The sequence below is a fragment of the Pristis pectinata genome, chromosome 14 (genome assembly GCF_009764475.1).
Source record: "Pristis pectinata isolate sPriPec2 chromosome 14, sPriPec2.1.pri, whole genome shotgun sequence".
Taxonomy (NCBI): domain Eukaryota; kingdom Metazoa; phylum Chordata; class Chondrichthyes; order Rhinopristiformes; family Pristidae; genus Pristis; species Pristis pectinata.
Window position 1 is genome coordinate 38,727,390 of NC_067418.1, and position 20,091 is coordinate 38,747,480.

Consider the following 20,091-nt stretch of genomic DNA (forward strand, 5'->3'; position numbering starts at 1 on the left):
AAGAAAGTTCAGCCATTTCATCCTGAAGCAATTTTCACCACCTTAACATGATAGGTTTGGAAGTTATTGAAAATTTAAAACATTTAATCTGTTTTAATCTGTCTGAGAAGGAGACCGTGGGATCTTCGTACAAATATGTATGTTATCATCAAAATTCGCGTCTCACCATCGGTAGATGCGTGGTGGATCAGAAAGGTAATCAGCAAATGGAGGAAATCCTGTATTTACACATTTGATATCTTTTGAACAGTGGTGCAAACTAATTGTTCTTATGGAAGTACAGGTAGCTAAATTTTGATGAGAAGGAAGTTTTACTAGATTAATAAGGTATTTACTTGATTACTTTAAATATTCAGAAATGAAATTTAACTTCCTCTTCTCATTCAAGGATAATGGATATTTAGCTTGTGAAATACCATATATGTCCAATAAAACCTATAATGGTCTAAGAATATAAAACTGAACAAGGAGTAGGCCACAGAGCCTCACAAACCTACTCTGCCAATTAATGTTATAGTTTATTTACTAGCTCAGTCCACTCACCTGCTCAATTCCATCTCACGATCTCTTAGTGTCTGAAAATGTATCAATCTCAACCTTCAATATACTTAGTGATTGAGTATCTACAGGCCTGTGGAGTACAGAATTCCAAAGATTCCTAGGGACTTAATGTAATTAGAATAAGGATAAAAAGACAGATGAGGAAAAAGAAGGCTGTCAAGGGCGAAAGCCTCATCATATTTGGATGTTTAATTGAAGAGTCATGACCTGAAGCGTTATAGACCAAGTGTCAGAAGGTGGGATTAGTCTGGACAGGTCTTTTTCATCACATGATGGGTGAAGGGACAAATTCTGTGTCATAAATTTTCTATACTTCTATGATGAAGAGATTCCTCATCTGAATCTTTAATGGCTTTTATCCTATTTCCCCCAGTTCTAGACTGCCCAGCCTGAGGAAATAGCTTCTGTGCATTTACCTTGTCATTTCATCCCAAAGTGAGATTGCTCTTCATTCTACTAAACTTCAAAGAGTGTAGTTCAATACAAATCAACCTCCTGTCACAGGACAATCCCTCATTTCGGGACTCAATCCAGCTAAATTCTTCCTTAAGTAGCGTCCAAAGCTGCATAAAATATTCCAGGTGTTTCATCAAAGCCCACAGTTACAGCAAAACAAAAAATGTCCTTACTTAATCCATGCTATAATAAACAAAGGCCAACATACCATTTGTCTATGTTGTTTGCCACATTATATTACCTACATATTAAATATTAGTGTTTTGCATTCCTGCACTCCCAGAGACCACTGTACACCATATACTAGTTCCTCACCATCTAAAAGGTATTGGCTACAAAATTCAATCATATCTCACATTTTTAACTACCACAGATTAAATTTTAGCATAAAATCAAATGCCAGATACAATCAAAGCTCAGAGTGCATACGCCACATGAAGAGACATTCCATCAATCAGTGCTTTGTGCATCATAAGCACATGACTAAAGCAAATGAGGTTGTATCAATCCTCTTGCAAATTCATTAACATGTACTTATCACAGAGGAAATCAGGTCTGAATGGTAGGGATACGCATTGAACTTGAACAGTTTTAATATACTTTGGAGCTTGTGCTCCAGTAAGGAATACTTTTTACACATCATTACCCACTCGTCCACAGGGTCAAGCCTAGTAAATTACATAGGGCAAGCTTACCAGCAGGAAGTTGATTGTCATAGAGGACACAGCTAATTTTTGTTTCAGTTTAGATTCACTACTAGAGAGGTATTACATTGCTGTTGACAGATATGTGATCTGTGTGACCCCACTGATGTTTTCCTACTGAGGACTTAATGTTGTTTCCAAACAGACATCTGTTTTCTGGATGTCAACTAATCTTACCCTTTATTTTATGATTATATACATGCCACATACAAAGACTTAGGAACCTTGTGAAGGTTCATTAGGTTCAATATTAAGAAGTGTAAATCTTTTAAAATGATTCCATGAACCACAGTATTTTGTTTGTTCTCCACTTGGAACTTCTTCTGATTCTCCTGTTTTCTCAGAATGTTTGGACCAGTTCTTAAGCAGGATCCTCTCCTAAGCCAACACCCCAAGCATCAAGACTCTGATCATGCTCAACCATCAATGGTGGGCAAGCCACATTGTCCATATGCCTGAAACCAAACGCGCAAAACAACTCTACTCCAATCTTTTCACAGTAAGGGATTTCCAGGATAACAGAAAAAAAGCTTCAAGAACGTCCTCAAGGTCTTCTTGAAAAGTCTAACATCTTCATTGACTTACAGAATTCCTGGCATAGTGCCAGATCGAATTGGAGAAGGAGCATCCAAGAAGGGACTCCATGCCAGAAGATCAAGAATGCTAACAGCAGAAAAAGTACTCAACATTTCAAACAACCCATCAGACATCACCGACATATGCCCCACCTCTGCCACTCTCTGTGAATCCTGCAAAGAACTTTTAAGCTAGCTCTGAGCCCACAGAACCAGAGTGGAAGTCATCCTCAGCCTTGAGGGACTGCCCTCGAATGAGATCATCCATTACTGTCATCTTCAGCTGTTTCTTAAATATTAGATTGGACTTCCACTATGTGTCATCAAGTGTTGTGATTCTCAGCTCAATGTATAAGTTCCAACTATATCTCAATGCTGGTTTTTTCATTAAAATCCTTATTTAGAAAAGGACTGGAGTTTCACATTCCTAGGAGCTGGAACACGTGCAACATCTTCCTCTTATTTATCTGCAGTCTACTCATGCCTGGTGACACACCACATGAAGTTCCATCTACTATCCATGAAGTGTTGGGATTCAAGCTGGTGAATATATATTTTAGATGCATTGACATAGTATCTTCCTCCTCTGAATGTGTAGGCTCATTGGTTGGATACTGAACCCTTGGTATTTTTTAGATCACTGAAATGAGAAGTGCATAATGGAATGGTTATAGGGAGAAAGTAGTTAAGATGCTCATGTTCAAACCATCAAGATTTGAGCCTTCTGTCAGGAAGAAGAGATTATGGGGTGAGAAGGATATGGGATGTGAGAAGAGGAATAGGCTCTGACTGTATCATTCTAACGCTCTGTGACAGTCAGTCCTGTGTTCAAAAGCACTCGCTCCTTTACACAATTCTGCATGTTAGCAGGGTAGGAGTCTTTGCCAGTCTACTTGTACAGGTAGCACTGCATAGCACCTTCTCCTGCAAGATATAAGGAAATGTTAATAAGTGTGTTGCAATACTTGTAAATGAAATAGCTGCCATGTGTCATGGTTGAATAGCCAGAAGTGAATGTGAACATGAGAATACGTGTTTGTGTGTGTGTGAACATGCTGGAGAAGTGCAGAAAGTAGTTCTGCAGTAAATAGGATTTATTTCCACAGACCTTAGCCAAACACATGAAGTTGTGTTATTTAACTTCATTCAGCACACTAGGACCTGTCCTGGGGCATCACTTTTGGCCTTGACCACCATGCCATTTCAGTCTGTGTTAGTTTTCTGTGCTGCTGAGTCTGCAGGACATCTTTCTTACTGTCTGCCTCTCTGACAAGGACCCCTAGGTCAGCATCAGTGATGCAGGATCTCTGCTCCCAAGTCCATGTTGCTGTTTTTTCAGTATTCCTCTCACTTGGTCAGTGACTTCTGGCAATGATTGCATTCAGTGCTCACCTCCTCTGGCATGACATGAATTAGCACCAGTTGGTTTCAGCTGGTGCACAGGACATCAAGAACTACTCAATCTTAATATGTACTAATCGAGTAAACATTATGACTTGTGCCTCTCAATCCTCCTACAGAGTGCCATTTTAACATGCTGGTAGCATGGTGGCTTGATTCTGGGTGCTGAGTGTGCAGAAATCTCTGCATGATCACGTGGGCTTTCCTTGGGTATTCCAGTTTCCTCCCAATGATGAATGAGTGGCCTCGTGCACCAGTCACAGAAAGCAAACATGCAGGTGCAGCAGTTAAAAAGGCAAGTGTTAAATTGACCTTCACTGCAAAAGGTTTTGAGTACAGGAGTAATATCTTACGGCAATTATACAGAGCTTTGGTGAGACCACATCTAGAGTATTGTGTGTTGTATTGGTCTCCATACCCAAGAAAGAATACACTTGCCATGGGGGGACTGAATCAAAGGTTCACCAGACTGCTTCAAGACCTGGGCCTCTGTACCTCCCCCTGAAACTGGATACTTGACTTCCTCATCAGCAGATCTCAATCAGTGAGGATTGGTAACAACATCTCCTCCTTATTGATCTTCAGCGCAGGTGCACCTCAAAGCTGCATGCTTAGCCCTCTGCTCTACTCAATATACACATGACTGTGTGGCTAAGCACAGCTCCAATGCCATCTTCAAATTTGCCGAAGACACTACTGTTGTTGGACAAGTCACAAGTGCCGATGAGTCAGCTTACCGGAGCGAGATAGGACACCTGGTTGAGTGGTACCACAATAACAACCTCTCGCTCAACACCAGCAAAACTAAAGAGATGATTGTTGACTTCAGGAAGGGGAAGGAGGGCGACCATTTGCCAGTCACTTTGGGTATTGGTGGTGGATAGAATCAGCAGCTTTAAATTCCTGAGCGTTAATATCTCAGATGACCTATTCTGGGCCCAGCACATAGATGCAATCATAAGGAAAGTGCACCAGCGTTTTTACTTTCTAAGGAGGTTCAGTTTGTGACTGAACACTCTAACAAACTTCTACAGATATACTGTTGAAAGTATCCTGACTGGTTGCATCGTGGTCTATTACGGCAATTCGAATGCACAAGAATGTAAGAAGCTGCAGAAAATAGTGGACTCTGCCCAATACATCATGGGCACATCCCTCCCCATCATTGGTACTATCTATAGGAGGTGCTGCCTCAAGAAGGCAACATCTATCATCAAAGATCCCCACCATCAGGGCCATGCCATGTTTTCACTGCTATCATCGGGCAGGAGGTACAGAAGTCTGAGGTCCCACACCGCCAGGTTCAAGAACACCTACTTCCCCTCAACTATTCAGTTCTTGAACCAACCAGCAAAACCCTACTCACTACAGTTTAGCAACACTATGACCACTTTGATCACTTTGCACTGAAACGGATATTTTTTGGGTTTTTTTCTTTGCTAAGTTTTTTCTTTAGTTTCTTTGTTTGTTCTTTTTGTTCTAATTGTGTTCTTTCTTGTAAAAAATTGGGTATAATTTATATTTTTCTGGTGAATGCTGTTTATGTGATGCTATGTACCTGTGATGCTGCTGCAAGTAAGTTTTTCATTGCACCTGTGCATACATGTACTTGTGCATATGACAATAAACTTGACTATGAATATGACCATGACTGATCGTTTGATGGTGAGACTTGCAAGGAAAAAGTGAATTGACGAGGTCTGTATTCACTTGAGAGAAGAATAAGAGGTCTCAATGAAACACACAGGCTTGAGAGGCTGGATGCAGGGAGGATGCTTCCCCTTACTGCAGGGGATTTAAAAGCAGGGGCCACTGTCTCAGAATACAGAGTAAGATGAGGAGATGAGGAATGACATGAGGAGAAATGTCTTCACTCAGAGGGTAGTAAAGTGGTGCCATTCTCTACCATAGAGGCTGTGGAGGCCATTGCTAAATATAGCTAGGAAGGAGATAGATTTATAGAGGGTATGGATAGAGAGTAGGAATATGGCATTGAGATAGAGGATCAGCAATGATCTTATTGAATGGTGAAGCAAGTTTGAAGGGCTGAAAGGTCTACCACTATTCCTATTTCTCTACTTTTCCATGATTCAACTGTTTCTCTCTTATCCACCCTGCTAATTACATACTCAGAAAAGATAGTCGACCCAATAATCACCTCAAACCAGATGGATTGCAGCATTTTCAAGTAAGTACGTCATTGATAGTTAAATCTGATCCTACTTTTGAAGAAATCTGACAACTTGATTTAGGAAGTAACTTCTGTTGTACTTTATAACCATATTTTTATGAATAATTTCTGCTTGTATCACAATACCGAGTAATCAATGTTTGTAAATTGGAGTGATCTCTTTCAAAAATACAATGATTTTGGATGTTTTCTATCTTCCCATTTTATTTTCAGATCCCCACAGCAGAGTGTGCCTTACTATTAAATCATCAGAGGATCCACTTAGCTCATACATTAATGCTAACTACATTAGGGTAAGTGCAACATCTATAGTTATAGTTTCCAAAGGGGATACTGAAGATATCTTGGCTAATCTTAAAAATAACATTTTGGTAATTAAAATGCTATTGCTCCAATTACAATGTAACTGTGATATTCCTATTTTTTGAGCAGGTCAAGGGCGTAATTTGCCACATAATTATTGTGTTATTGTTTGTTAAGTAAGGTTAAAGGCTATTTACTGCCCATGTTCTGGAGTGCTGAGCATCTTAGGATATCCTGTTGTGTATTTCCAGAATTGCTATTTATGTTGCAATTACAAATTGTAACAAAATGCCAAAAGGCATATCATAACTGTGTTATTAAATAAAAAGCCACTATGAGACATTATGGTAGATGACCAACAACTTTAAGGAAGGCAGACAGATTGATAGGTGGAATCGCATAGTTTAGGGATCTGGCAGCTGAAGGCACAATCTCTAATGGTGAGGTGAATAAATTGGAGATTATCAAGAGGCCATAATGAAAGCATCACAGATATCTTGAAGGGTTATAGCACTGAACGAGATTACAGAAATGGAGAAGTACAATCATAGAGGGACTTGCAGCCAGTTGTCCTTTACTGTTATAGATATTTAAAATACAATGCTGCCATTCCTAATTTGTTTTTAGTGATGTATCCACAAGTAAATCACCTAAATGAGCTGATCACTTATCCTTGGCCAATCCTTGTGTGCATTCAATCCACTGCTCAATGCAGGAGTTGCATTATCAGTTTTACAGGTTTTTGCAGGTACATGTGCAAGACCTGACAGTGAGAAATAAATAATTCATCAGAACAAGTTGTTCCATTCTACAGGTCTATGCATAATGTACTTTGGATGGAGAACTCACTTTCTGCTTCTCTGGACTCTGCAGGAACTAAGTGCAAATTTGACAGCTAGGTTTTCTCGTACCCTTCCTTGTGACTGGTTTAACAGCTATGTTCTACTCTGAATAACTGCAGGAGAATTGCAGACTATTATGGTGTTTCTTTTCTTTAATAACAGTATTAAACTGACATTGTTTTTTGCTTACAGGGCTATGGAGGGGAGGAAAAGGTGTACATTGCTACTCAGGGACCAATTGTGAACACTGTGTCGGATTTCTGGACAATGATTTGGCAGGAAAGGTCAACCATTGTTGTCATGATTACAAACCTGGAGGAGAGGAATGAGGTACTGGGACAGCTGTCAGCACCACTGACTCTTTAAAAGAGAAGGAAATTACTGGACAAGGCAATTTGCATTAATCAGAAAATACTTTTACTTTCATGCTGGTATTCCTTCAGTACTATTAACCATGAGCTTTATGCATCTGTTAGTTTACTCAGTGAGTGCCAGCATCATAACAATGCACCTGATCTTGTTCGCTCCTGACCCACATTTTCAGTATTATCACCTTTTGCCAGGATAGCTAACTCTAAACAAATAGGGGACTGACTCCTCTTAGTCAGTATGCTCCAGTGCCACACCAGACAGTCTACTTACCCAAAAAGCACAATTGTTCTATTCTCTATAGAACTACAATCTCAAATTTTAATTGTGTAGACGGTCATTCTGCTTAACAGATCAGAATGCCGGTTAGTCAGTAGGAAGTTGGCAGGATAATGAAGTTAAGATCTTGATGGTCAAGTCCCATGAGCAATTTTAATCACTTTGCACTCACGTTCCCATGAGATGAGCAGGGTTTAAATTGCTTCTCTTGCCTCCATTTGCCAGAGGAATGTGAAGAGATCCTTGCAATCGTCAGAGGATTCCAGGTAGATAGGATACACCGGAGAGGGACATTTGCCCCTATCTAACTGAAAGATGCTTCCGAAAGAGCTTCTCCACCATCAGGCTTTGGAGTGCTGTTGCCACATGTCAACATTTCCAGGACTTAGTATCTTTAGAGAGAGATCCAATAACTATATTTAATTCTTCTTCATGAGGAGCACAATAAAATAGATTCAAATTCCATCACCAGCCAATTATCACAATCAATCTTTATATTAAGGATAAGGAAAGCAAACATTATACCAACTAATAGTCTTTTCAAAAATTAAACTATTCATTGTTAGTGGCTATTCTAAAAGTACTCTTGGTGTTCCTGTTGCTTCTTGAACCGTAGCTAAGTGGTTACAACATGTGTGGCAAATGTCTGCTGAGAATTTGAAGAGAGTAGTTGAGGTGTCCTCTTGCAATACCTTCAAAGGGCTATGGGCCATGTGGCCATGGCTTAGATTGCATCATCTCTGCATGGATCAGTAGTCTGGGTGGACAGACTATACGAGCAATGGTGAAGCTGGAAGCAGGAATACTGCCATCTAGAGGAAGGTTGTAGGCTGCTATGCTTACCTCATATTACTTTAGGACAACTGTTCAGCCAGTTTAATGATCTACTGGAGAGACGTTCTCTGAACTCCACAAGCCACTTTCAAGCAAATTGGCCAAAGCCAATGTGGCAGATGCATGAGCTTCCAATCCAGTGCTCTGCTAATCCATAGATTATGGTGGTTGCGCTGGTTATCTTCCATCGCAACTGTTAATCATATCATGTAGGCTGGTTAGCATTCCATGCAAGTTGCAATGGCTGTATTGGAAGCTGGGAAACAAATCATTAAACGCTGAAAAATTCTGAGTTCCATAGACAGTTGGATAGAATTGGCCATCCTCCAAGTTGGAGAGTATTTTGGCTACCCAATGAACCAAGTATGTAGTTTGACAAACTAATTAATCTTTTCCTGAAGCTTCGCCTAGTAGAGTGCTCATCTAATTCCTCTGCACCAGAACTAGAATTCAACCTACTCTGGCACTCTTTTATATGGTGTAACTGTTGTTGACTAATGCCTTATGTGTTCACCATGAGGATCCTTCTCCTCTGCTACCTCTGTGATACAATGTGTAATCACACCCTGTGCAGTTTTTGAAAAAGAACTGTCGATACAGAAAACACTGGGTTGACCAAATACCTCCAAAAATAGGTCTCTTACTTAGGCTATGTTCTTCCATTACAGCGTAAACTTCCACTAACAGTGTCTTCTCAAAGGGAATAAGTCACAAAGTTATACTTCCCCTACCTTATTTAGGTGTTTATAGCTCTTGTTATATGAGATTCTCTCCTAAAATTGAGAGAAATGGCAAATGTGAACAAGTGTATCGGCAGCTGTGATCGTTTGTGATGTGTTACATGACTGAAAGCTGGGAGGTTTGTTTGAGGTGTGAAAAATGCTGTTGTAGGATGCAATAGTGTGGAATGTCTGAAGTGAGATGGTGGTGTAACTTGATTAGGGTGGGACTGTGGTCTTGGTCCAGTTAATGTAGTTTTAGGGTGGAATCTTGATGAGTCATGGCAAATTGTAATATTTTTTACAGCGTATCCTTGGAGCAGTCATCCTGTCTGTGGCCTCCTCAAGGATTTTCTCCATGGCTTTCTTCCCTCTTTTGGAAAGAACATCACATCTCCCCACCCACCTGCACCCTATATTTTGTGAACCAAGATCTCCAGTGATGTCACTGAGAACCTATGTGTCCTTTCCCTCCATTCCTGAGCCATTCTTAGAAGTGCCATCCCCTGTCAGTCTGCACAATGTACACCCTCAGTACAAATGTCTATGTGGAAGCTGTACGTACTGCAATGTTTCTACTAATTGGCAGTTTAGCGCAAAACCTACAGTTTCAGTGGTTCCAGAAATGCTGAAAACAAGGCAATTAGCAGTTAGTTCCAGGACTATGGCTTAATTGAGGATTTTAAGAAAGCAAGTTTATTAACACTGTACTCACTGAGTACCTCCTTTCACTCTTAATCCAACATATTTCCCAATGGCTTTTTAATAGAAACATTGATCTGCAACTACTTACTTAGAAGTCTGCCTTTCCTTTGTAGGAAGATTGATCTTTGAAGATCTTAAAATGAATTGGAAGAATCGAATGCATATTAGGAAATTGCTTTGCTGAATATACGTTTCTTTCAGAGAGTATTAGCTCTTGGCTTTCTCTGACATCCCTTTAAAAGTCCCTTCTATTCCATTTCTGACCTTTTACATAGGATATATGGCACAGAAATAGGACATTTGGCCCATCCAGTTCATGCTTATTACATTATGAATGGCTACTTTTGCTCTTTCCTCTGCACTACTGCAGCGAGGAACAGGAACAATATTTTATATTTTTCTTGGGCTTTCTGTACAGCCCTGGTCAGAAGAGTTAAGATCCTTGGGTTTGTTTTTAAATCTGTAATTTAATTAATGACCTGAGTATTATCTGGTGTGTGTATTTGGGTATCAAGTACAGCTTGTATCAAGCTTATTGGTGATATTTCACCAATGATTCAATAACCTGTTCAAATTAACTTTAGAAGAAAGAAATTTGAGTTTGTCTTCAATTTTCTTCTTGCCTCTGATCTGGGCAACAAACCCAATTCAGCAAAATTCAGCCCATCAACAATGGGAACACAGGAGACACAAGCGACTGTGGATGCTGGAAGAACTCAGTGGGTGAAATGGCATATGTGGAGGTGAAGGGATGGTTGACGAGTTGGGTCGAGACCCTGCATCAGGACTGAGGTGAAGAGGGAAGATAGCCAGTATATAGAAGTGAAAGGGAGAGGTGAGACAGGGGCTGGTGGTGGAACCAAAGGAGGGGCTGGGGGTACGGGGGAGTGTTGAGTTAGAGGCTGGTCGGTGATGAGTAGAAACAATGGGGGGGGGCGGGGAATTCAGCAGAATGAATACATCCTCCTTACTAACCCACCCACACCTAGTTTTCACTGATACAATAAAAGATCATCTACTATTCCTAAATGCAATTTAGTTGTACAAGCTTTGAGGTAATAACATGAATCCTTCCATCTATTCAGTGTGGACTAGAAACATTCCATTCTGAGTAAAACATATACACAATTAATATGTTCAAATTTCACGTCAAAAGTTTTCAATATTAGAGTCATAGATTCAAGCAGTCCAGAAATGGATCCTTCACCTCACCACACCCATACTGACCCATTTGTCCGCATTAGTGCTGTATCCTTCTTTGCCTTGCCTAATTAAGAATCTATCTAAATGTCTTTGAAGCGTAGTAATTGCCTCAGATTTCACCACCTCCTCTGGCAACACCTTCCAGATATCAACTACTCTCTGTGTAAAAAAAATTACCTCCTGCTCCCCTTTAAAACTCCTACCTCTTCCCTTAAACCTATACCCTTTTGTTTTGGTGCAGCCCTTTTACTCAACTACTCTCTTTCAAGTGCATTCCTGTTTCATTATTTCAGAAATGTACAGTGTATTGGCCTGAGTATCAAGCCAATTATCAAGGAATCGAAGTCATTGTCAATGATGTTCTACATGAAGATGATTACAGTTTGAGAAACATGACCCTGAAGGTGAGAGAATGTTGTCTTTTGGACATTGATTGCTACCATTATTGTTGGATCAAGTATTCTTGAAGAATATTATTTATTCATACAATTATTATTATTGGCAGATAACATTCAAAAAGATACCAAGAGCTTTTTTGAATATATGAAGAGTAAAAGAGAGACACGGGTTGATATAGGACCAATTGAAAACGGTATGGGAGAGATTATAATGGATAATAGAGAGATGGCAAAGGAACTAAATGAGTATTTTGCATCGGTCTTCACTGTGAAGGACATCAGCAATATACCGGATAGTCAGGGGTCTCAGGGGATAGAACTGAATTCAGTTAAGATTACTAGAGAGAAGGTGCTCGGGAAGCTAAATGGACCAAAGACAGATAAGTCTCCCGGACCGGATGAGGTGAACCCCCGGGGTTCTGAAGGAGGTGGCTTCAGAGACTGCGGAGGCACTGGTGATAATTTTCCAGGAATCACTAGACTCTGGCATGGTTCCGGAGGACTGGAAGGTCACAAATGTAGTTCCGCTGTATAGGAAGGGTGGGAGGCAACACAAAGGAAATTACAAATCTATTAGTCTGACATCGGTGGTGGGAAAGTTATTGGAATCGATCCTCAAGGATGAGGTTATGGAATACCAAGAGGTGCAAGGCAAGATAGGCCCAAGCCAGCATGGTTTTGTGAAGGGAAGTTCCTACCTGACCAACCTATTGGAGTTTTTTGAGGAAATCTCAGGTAGGGTGGATAAGGGAGAGGCTGTGGATGTCGTGTATTTAGACTTTCAAAAGGCTTTCGACAAGGTGCAGCACAAGAGGCTGATTAACAAGATGAGAGCTCATGGAATTACAGGTAGGATATTAGAATGGGTGGAGCATTGGCTGGTAGGCAGAAAGCAAAGGGTGGGAATAAAGGGATCCTGTTCTGGTTGGCTACTGGTTACTAGTGGTGTTCCGCAGGGGTCGGTGTTGGGGCCACTTCTTTTTACTTTGTAAGTTAATGATCTGGATTATGGAGTAAATGGTTTTGTGGCTAAGTTTGCAGACGACACCAAGATAGGCGGAGGAGTAGGGAGTATTGAAGAAATAGGAGGGTTGCAGAAAGACTTAGATAGTTTAGGAGAATGGGCAAAGAAATGGCAGATGAGATTCAATGTTGAGAAATGTGCCATTGTACACTTTGGAAAAAGAAATAAATGGGCAGATTATTATCTAGATGGGGAGAAAATTCGAAGTACAGAAGTACAAAGGGACTTGGGGGTATTCGTGCAGGATACCCTAAAGGTTAACCACCAGGTCGGATCAGCAGTAAAAAAAGCAAATGCTATGTTCATTTCAAGAGGTATGAAGTATAAAAGTAAGGAAGTGTTGATGAGGCTCTATGGGGCACTGGTGAAGCCTCATTTGGAGTACTGTGCGCAGTTTTGGGCCCTTTACTTAGGAAGGATGTACTGATGTTGGAGAGGGTTCAGAAAAGATTGACGAGGATGATTCCCAGAATGAAAGGGCTTACTTATGATGAGCGTTTGTTGGCTCTTGGACTGTATTCATTGGAGTACAGAAGAATGAGAGAGGACCTCATAGAAACATTTAGAATGTTGAAAGGACTGGCCAGAGTAGATGTGGTTAAGCTGTTTCCCCTGGTGGGTGAGTCCAGGACTAGAGGGCACAATCTTAGAATTAGAGGGTACCAGTTTAAAACAGAAATGAGGAGAAATTTCTTTAGCCAGAGGGTAGGGAATTTATGGAATTCTTTGCCACGTACAGCTGTGGAGACCCGATCATTGGGGGCGTTTAAGGAGGAGATTGATAGGTATCTAATTAGTCAAGGTATCAAGGGATATGGGGATAAGGCCGGAACTTGGGGCTAGATAGGAATAGTATTAGTTTAGCTCATGGAGCAGACTCGATGGGCCGAATGGCCTACTTCTGCTCCTTTGTCTTGTGATTATTATTTTCCAATTCTTTGACTAAATAAACTAATTATTTCCCATGAAACCCTACCTTTTCATTGTTTGATATGCACTATCACACTGTGCCATATAGATGACTACAAGTATGAAAGACTTAAAAATATAACTAATTCAGAAACAAATGGGCTTTGTAAAAGACATTGTAGGTGGTCTAACAGGAGCTTTGAGAATTTTGAAATAAATCATTAGAATTGTTTCAGATGCTGATTCACTGTTGAAGAGTTCAAGCACCAGAGGAAATCAAAAGTTAAAAGAACTCAGCTGATGCATTTGTAAAGGATAGTTAAGTTTCTAGGGAAATACATTTGAACAGTCACTACAGATGAGGTTGGGACAATTGGATATTTTTTTAACACAGTAGAGATTGACCAAATTGGTTGGAAGATTGGGATCTATAAAAAAGGAAGAACCTGTTGGGTCTGATGCTGTTTCGTCATTCTTAATTTTGTTCCGCTCCTGTGCACAATTCCTTTGGGAGCAGAGGCAATGGGGCCAACCTTCAATTTCAGTAGCATCAAAGCAGTGGTGCACATCTAAACCAATTTTTATTTCCATAGAAGTCAACACAAATTCATGTGAAAGAATTGGACTTCTTTTTTGAAACCTCCCCACACTCCCTTTTGAAATCAAGGCCAGGAGCTGAGGGATTTGGGGGTGTGAGTGTCTTACTGAAGAAAGAACACTGATCCTTATTGCTGTAAAATTAAGGCACCCAATCTAAAATGACTGCTGCATAAGCAGAAGCCACCAATATCTGTGTGTTGCAGGAGAAGCTGGAACTTCTATCATGGCTCTAGTTCAGGTTTAAAGGGACTTTAAGAGTGTTACAGCAGTCCAGGAATCAGTCCTCCAACGAATTACAATGCAATAGGAAGCCGTGGGTTTGTGGCACAAATCTGCTATTCTCTTTTAGGATGTTGACATCCATCCTCCTATAAATGGTGATCTATATTCCAAATTTATTCACAGCATAAAAGGAGGACAGTCAGTCTACTGAGTCTTTGCTAGCTCTCAGAAAAGTTCCATTCTGCCTCTTATTTCCTCGTAATCTATTCTCTCTCACATGCCCATCAACTTTACCTTCTACCGCCCACCTACATGAGGAATTATTTGTCCTGTACCCAATTAACCTAACAAACAGTCTGTCCTCAGGACATGTGAGGAAACCAGAGGACCAAGGGAAACCCACACGGTGACATGGAGAATGTGCAAACTCCACACAGACAGCACACGAGATGAACCTGGATTGCTGGAACTGTGAGGCAGCAGCTTTACCTGCTGTACTACCATGCTGATCTGCCGTGTCAGCCAGCCAGCTAAAATTGACTACTAACTTTAACAGACGTGCTGCAGACATGGACCAGTATATCACCCATAAAGTTCCAACCACATCCACATTCCTAGAATCCAAACAACTAGTGCCTCTTTGTGACCACAGTTTTCTGAACAAAATTCTAGACTGAAGCTATTTTTATACACTGTTCATTGGGAAAGGAATGAAATGAAATAGTCCCTGTAAATGAACATGACTAATCATAATATTTAAAGCAAATAGGGAGTAAAGTTGAATAACAACTTTCTTTACTCCAGATAACAAATTAATAGGCATTTTTGTAGATTTTTATACCAGAAATTAAAAGATTAAAACATAAATAAAGACTAAATTAACTTTCATTCAGAACATTCACCTTACTTGAATAATAATACAGTATATTCCTTTCAGGATTTCTATGAATTTTTCTTCTTTCTGCTGTTCTTGTTTACATACTTTCATGTACAAATATATCTCTAAATAAGAAGGATTCAATCCCATAGCCATTTGGAAACATGTCAAAATTTCATTTATCACATCCTATGTGCTGACCAGCTAAATTTCCCCACACGAGAGTTTTCAAACTACGTTCTTCTGGTTTTAGGATGGTTTTGAGGAACGACATTTAAAGCACTACTGGTACACATCCTGGCCAGATCAGAAGACACCAGACAATGCTCGACCACTATTACAGCTGGTCCAGGAAGTGGAAGAAGCTAGAATGCAAGCAAAGAAGGACAGTAGTGGACCAGTAATAGTCCATTGCAGGTAGGACAAAGAACATTATACAATTTCAGAGCTAGAACCTTGCTGTAATTTTCCAGACTCAATCTTTCCCATGAATTTAGCTCTTATAATTCCGGCTCCTTCACCTGCAGGATTTAAACGTTCACATATGAAGTCATTTAATCTCTGCTTCCTGATTTGCTTATCCTTTCTTTTTTATGGTAATCTAGTTTTTTGTTGATATGGCTCTTTACCAGTCTTCTCCATCATTAAAGCAAGCTCTAGAATGACTTCCTCAGCTGGATTCCAGTAGAAAGGGATGTTCTCAACCAAATTCTTGATTTTACTCCACTCACTTGTTGTCTAAAGTGTGCAAAATCTAGAGTCCCATCACTTTATGTGGAATAAACTATTTATTTGGTTTACTTGTTATTGTATTGCAGTGCGGGCATTGGGAGAACAGGTTGTTTCATTGCCACCAGCATCTGTTACAGAGAGCTGAAGTATGCTGGCGTGGTTGATGTACTGAGGACAACTTGTCAGCTAAGGATAGACAGGTAATTGTGAAAGATAATTGCAGGCATAAAGGGTTTTAGCAATGGTACATCAATGAAATTGGGGGAAAAGCACAGAATATGAAAAAGATTTGTAATAATGGTGCAGCAAGAATAAAACAAACATTTTCCTAGCAAACACTAATAATCTACCAAAGTATTTCTAGTTAAAGTAAATGCCTCATTTTATTCACCACGCACTACAAAAATCTTATTGAATATATGCAAAGACTGCAGGTACAAAAATACTGTTGATTAATCGATTTATTTTGTAGAAATTCTTATTATGTATCAACATAATTCTCTTATGGCTTAGGGATTATGCCTTTTCTTATTTATAATTACATTATTTTCCAAACCATTTGAAAACAAGATGGAGAATAACTCTCTATTGTAAGAATTGTGAGAGAGGGCCAAATTAAGAGCCAATTCTTCACACCCCACCAATTTTTTTTTCATTCTTATCCAATTCCCTTTTGAGATCTATGAACAAATCTCCCTCCACCAACCTTTCTACAGACCTTTTCAAATGCCAATTGCCACTTGTAAAAAGTATTTCTTTATGTTGCCTTTGGTTCTTTATACCAATGAGTTCATTTTAAACCTGTGTTCTCTGGGAACAGTTTACCTCTGTCTTCTGAAACTCTTTTTTTATTTTGAACACTTCTCATCTTAACCTTCTTTGCTCTACGAATTGGAAAAAATACTTCAATTTTGGACAATAAGTATTTTATGAAAACTCCCAGCTTTCTTATTTTGTATTCTACATTAATCAGGTTACCAACCTGTACCGCCACCTTCAAAATTTTATGCATTTTTACCTATTGGTCTCTCTATTCCTGATCTACCTTTTATATTTATTTTGTCTCCCTTCACTTTTCCCTACCAAAATGTACAACCACAATTTTCTGTGCTAAATTTCATCTGTCACATGTTCACCTTTTTCATCATCTTACGTTATTTTGAAGTCCAACATTATACTCCTCAGTGTTCACAAATTTTCCATGTTTTGTGTTGCCTTCACATTTCGAAACTTATCCCTATACATCCAAATTCAGGTTATTAATATGTATCAGGAAAAATAATCCTCCCTGCACCGCAGACTTTAGTTTGAAAAACAATTGTTCACCTTTACTCTGTTTTCTGTCCCTAGGCCAATTTGTTATCCACACTCTTTCTTTTATTACAATGCCTTCAACCTTGCTGGCAACCTATTACATGGCACTTTATCAAAAGTCCATATACACTTCAACCACACTGACCTCATTAACTGTATCAATTCAATCAGATTAATTAAATACAATTTGCCTTTTGACACAGAAATAGTTGATAAGAAGAGCAGTACAATTTGTTCTGTTAAGAATATAATAGCAATCATTCTTTACAGAAATTTTTTTCTGGTGGAAAACTTCTTTTGCATCTGCTTGGGATAAAAGTATTTTGGATTGCTTTCACAAATAATTTGAAAATGATCCAAAAGGAATATAAAAAGTCTTTGCAAGCTAACATTTCAAATGAAAACTGTGATCAGCATTGTTTTATTTTAGAGAAGGGGTAACGCAGAAGCAAACAAGATCACTGTAAATAGATGATTACTTTTCTTGGTCAAAAATGAACATGAAAGGATTCAATATAACAGAGGTCATGCATGTACACATTGCAAGTCAAAATCCATTATGAGAAAATACCGAAAGATATATCCATGACCCATATTCAAAGCTGGTATTAAGTCTTCTCCAGGTGCAATAGAAGACCTAGTGTCAATATTTTTCAATAAATGGGCTGTGCTGGATACAACCTCCAGAAAACAAGGATTATGTGTAACCTAACCAGTGGTCCTTCAGAAGGTTGCTGGAGATCATGCATTAAAAAGTTAGTATTGGAAAACATGCACACCTTAATGTAAAGCCAACAGGAAAAGCAGTGCTCCTTTTGGCTCCATGTTAAAATCATGAGCTGCTGCAAGTTACAATTTACCACCCACTCCATTCCCTCAACTGCCACCTCACCTTTCCCAATCTCTGACCCATTCATTCCTCCTGATTACTTCCATTCTTTCCTAATCATTTCTTTACTTCCCCTCCAACCTCAGTTTGTCACAGTCATCCATATGCTTCTACAGAGTTCAACTTAATAGTTCAACAATTGCTTTTGGCAATCATCAAGTTCCATCCTTCAAACTTCATCTAGTTCTATGCTGAAATGGTTACTGGATCTATGACTTAAGTAGGGTATTATGTCATAGATAGGATACTTAAGTCATAGCAGTCCAGATGATGGGTCTCAACCCAAAAAATTGACAGTACATTTCTCTCCATAGATGCTGCCTGACCTGCTGAGTTCCTCCAGCATTTTGTGTGTGTTGCACTTTGAGCATTTTTAGTGGTAAATTCCCTTAAATAGATTTGACCATTTTGCCAATGTGATGGGATGGTAATGTCATGACATCAGATATATACAAGTTCACGTTTTCATGTACGAAATGAGGGAGAAGGATGTCAAATGTGGAGATTGGGAATGGTTGTGCAATCAACAATTGAATAAGTTCCTTGGCAAATACAAGAGTAAATGCAAGGCAGCTGAGATCTGAAAGTGCAGGTGAAAGTTTCCAGAGCTGACTCCCTGTCAGTGGAAGTGGGAAACTGTGGTATTCAATGATCTCTGAATTTCCTAGTGTGAATTATTATGATTCTTGCACTAAACAACATTAGCTGCCATAGGATTTCTGAGTTTCTTTAGTGTTTCAAATAAATTTAAAGTATTTTGCACTTCCATAGGAACCTCACCTGATGTTGATTTTGTATTCTTTCTTAGGGGAGGGATGATCCAGACATGTGAACAGTACCAGTTTGTGCACCATGCCCTGAGCTTGTGTGAGAGACAGTTATCCCAACAAGCAGAGGAATGAGTGACAGCGATCCAGCCATGGACCAAAGTGACAGAAAAAGTCTCGTTGACTATTTTATGATCATAGTTTTATGTCATTCATCAGATAAATGATGCTGAGGTGTACGTGTGTGTGTGTGCATGGTTCTCAACCATAATGTTTCAGTGTGGGCGATCTTGACATGCAATATCCTAGCCTTCTCATGTTTAAGGAACAGTTTTACAGTTTATCAATTGTGCAGGAGTTAAAACGTCAGATACACTAGTACCTCACTTAGCACTCAGAATATGTTCCCAGGAATGAGAGCGCTAATAGAATTTGTACTAAAAGGGGCCCTTACAGACTGTTCATACAGAAATGTCTAATTGAAAATGCTGCTGTGCCAGAAAACTGGAGCAACCCCCTGTGCTCCCTGCACCCAGGTGCTGCTGTGCTTGGAAACTGATTGCTGGGAATTTGGAGTGAATCCAGCAATCAATAGGTATGGAGAGGCTACTGGAGGGGGGTGGTGTTAGGTGGGCTGTGATGAGCCATGTGGCTACTCAGCATTGAGATATTGGGCTCAGGGCTGTAGCTTGTCTGAGACAGTGAGTGTAGACCATTGTGTTGACAGACTGTCCAGATCCTACCATCTCTCTCATCATCACGTTTTGGATATGTGGGAAACTGATGTCTCCCATCCCTGCTTGTTCGGCAGTACAGCTCTCTCCAGCCCAGAGACTTCTCTGTGATAACACGCTCAGTGATGGTCACTGGCCTTTGAACTTGTGCAGCCAAATTTATTGGGGGACTCCAGCTTCTATCACATCCAAGAGGAGATGATGAGATGGTAGGATCTGAATAGTCTGTCAGCATTTGGGGCAGCTGCTGCCTGTCCCCAGCACCAGCCTGCACTCACTGTGGTGGGTAGGATGCAGCCTTGAGCCCCACACCTCAGAGGTGAGTGGCTGCACTGCTCATCCCGGCTCCCCACAATATCCAGCCCTCACTAGCATCCTCTCCACATTATGCCATGGGTGTAACATCGATGAAAAAGTGCCTGTGGAGATAGGGATTTGCCCAAATTCCTGGCAGAATAACATGCAGCCCAAGTGATGATTTCT

At 39.9% G+C, this 20,091-nt stretch overlaps 1 protein-coding gene across 1 annotated transcript in view; it reads left to right on the forward strand.

Moving 5' to 3' along the window:
* ptpn5 (protein tyrosine phosphatase non-receptor type 5) overlaps nucleotides 1-19,009 on the forward strand; it is a 29,866-nt gene extending 10,857 nt beyond the window's left edge. Inside the window, exons 7-12 of the mRNA XM_052029698.1 lie at nucleotides 6,102-6,181; nucleotides 7,226-7,363; nucleotides 11,436-11,546; nucleotides 15,426-15,589; nucleotides 15,991-16,104; nucleotides 18,916-19,009. Coding sequence (XP_051885658.1) covers nucleotides 6,102-6,181; nucleotides 7,226-7,363; nucleotides 11,436-11,546; nucleotides 15,426-15,589; nucleotides 15,991-16,104; nucleotides 18,916-19,009 — 701 coding nt within the window. The remainder of the gene's footprint in view (nucleotides 1-6,101; nucleotides 6,182-7,225; nucleotides 7,364-11,435; nucleotides 11,547-15,425; nucleotides 15,590-15,990; nucleotides 16,105-18,915) is intronic.
* The last annotated feature ends 1,082 nt before the right edge of the window (nucleotides 19,010-20,091 follow it).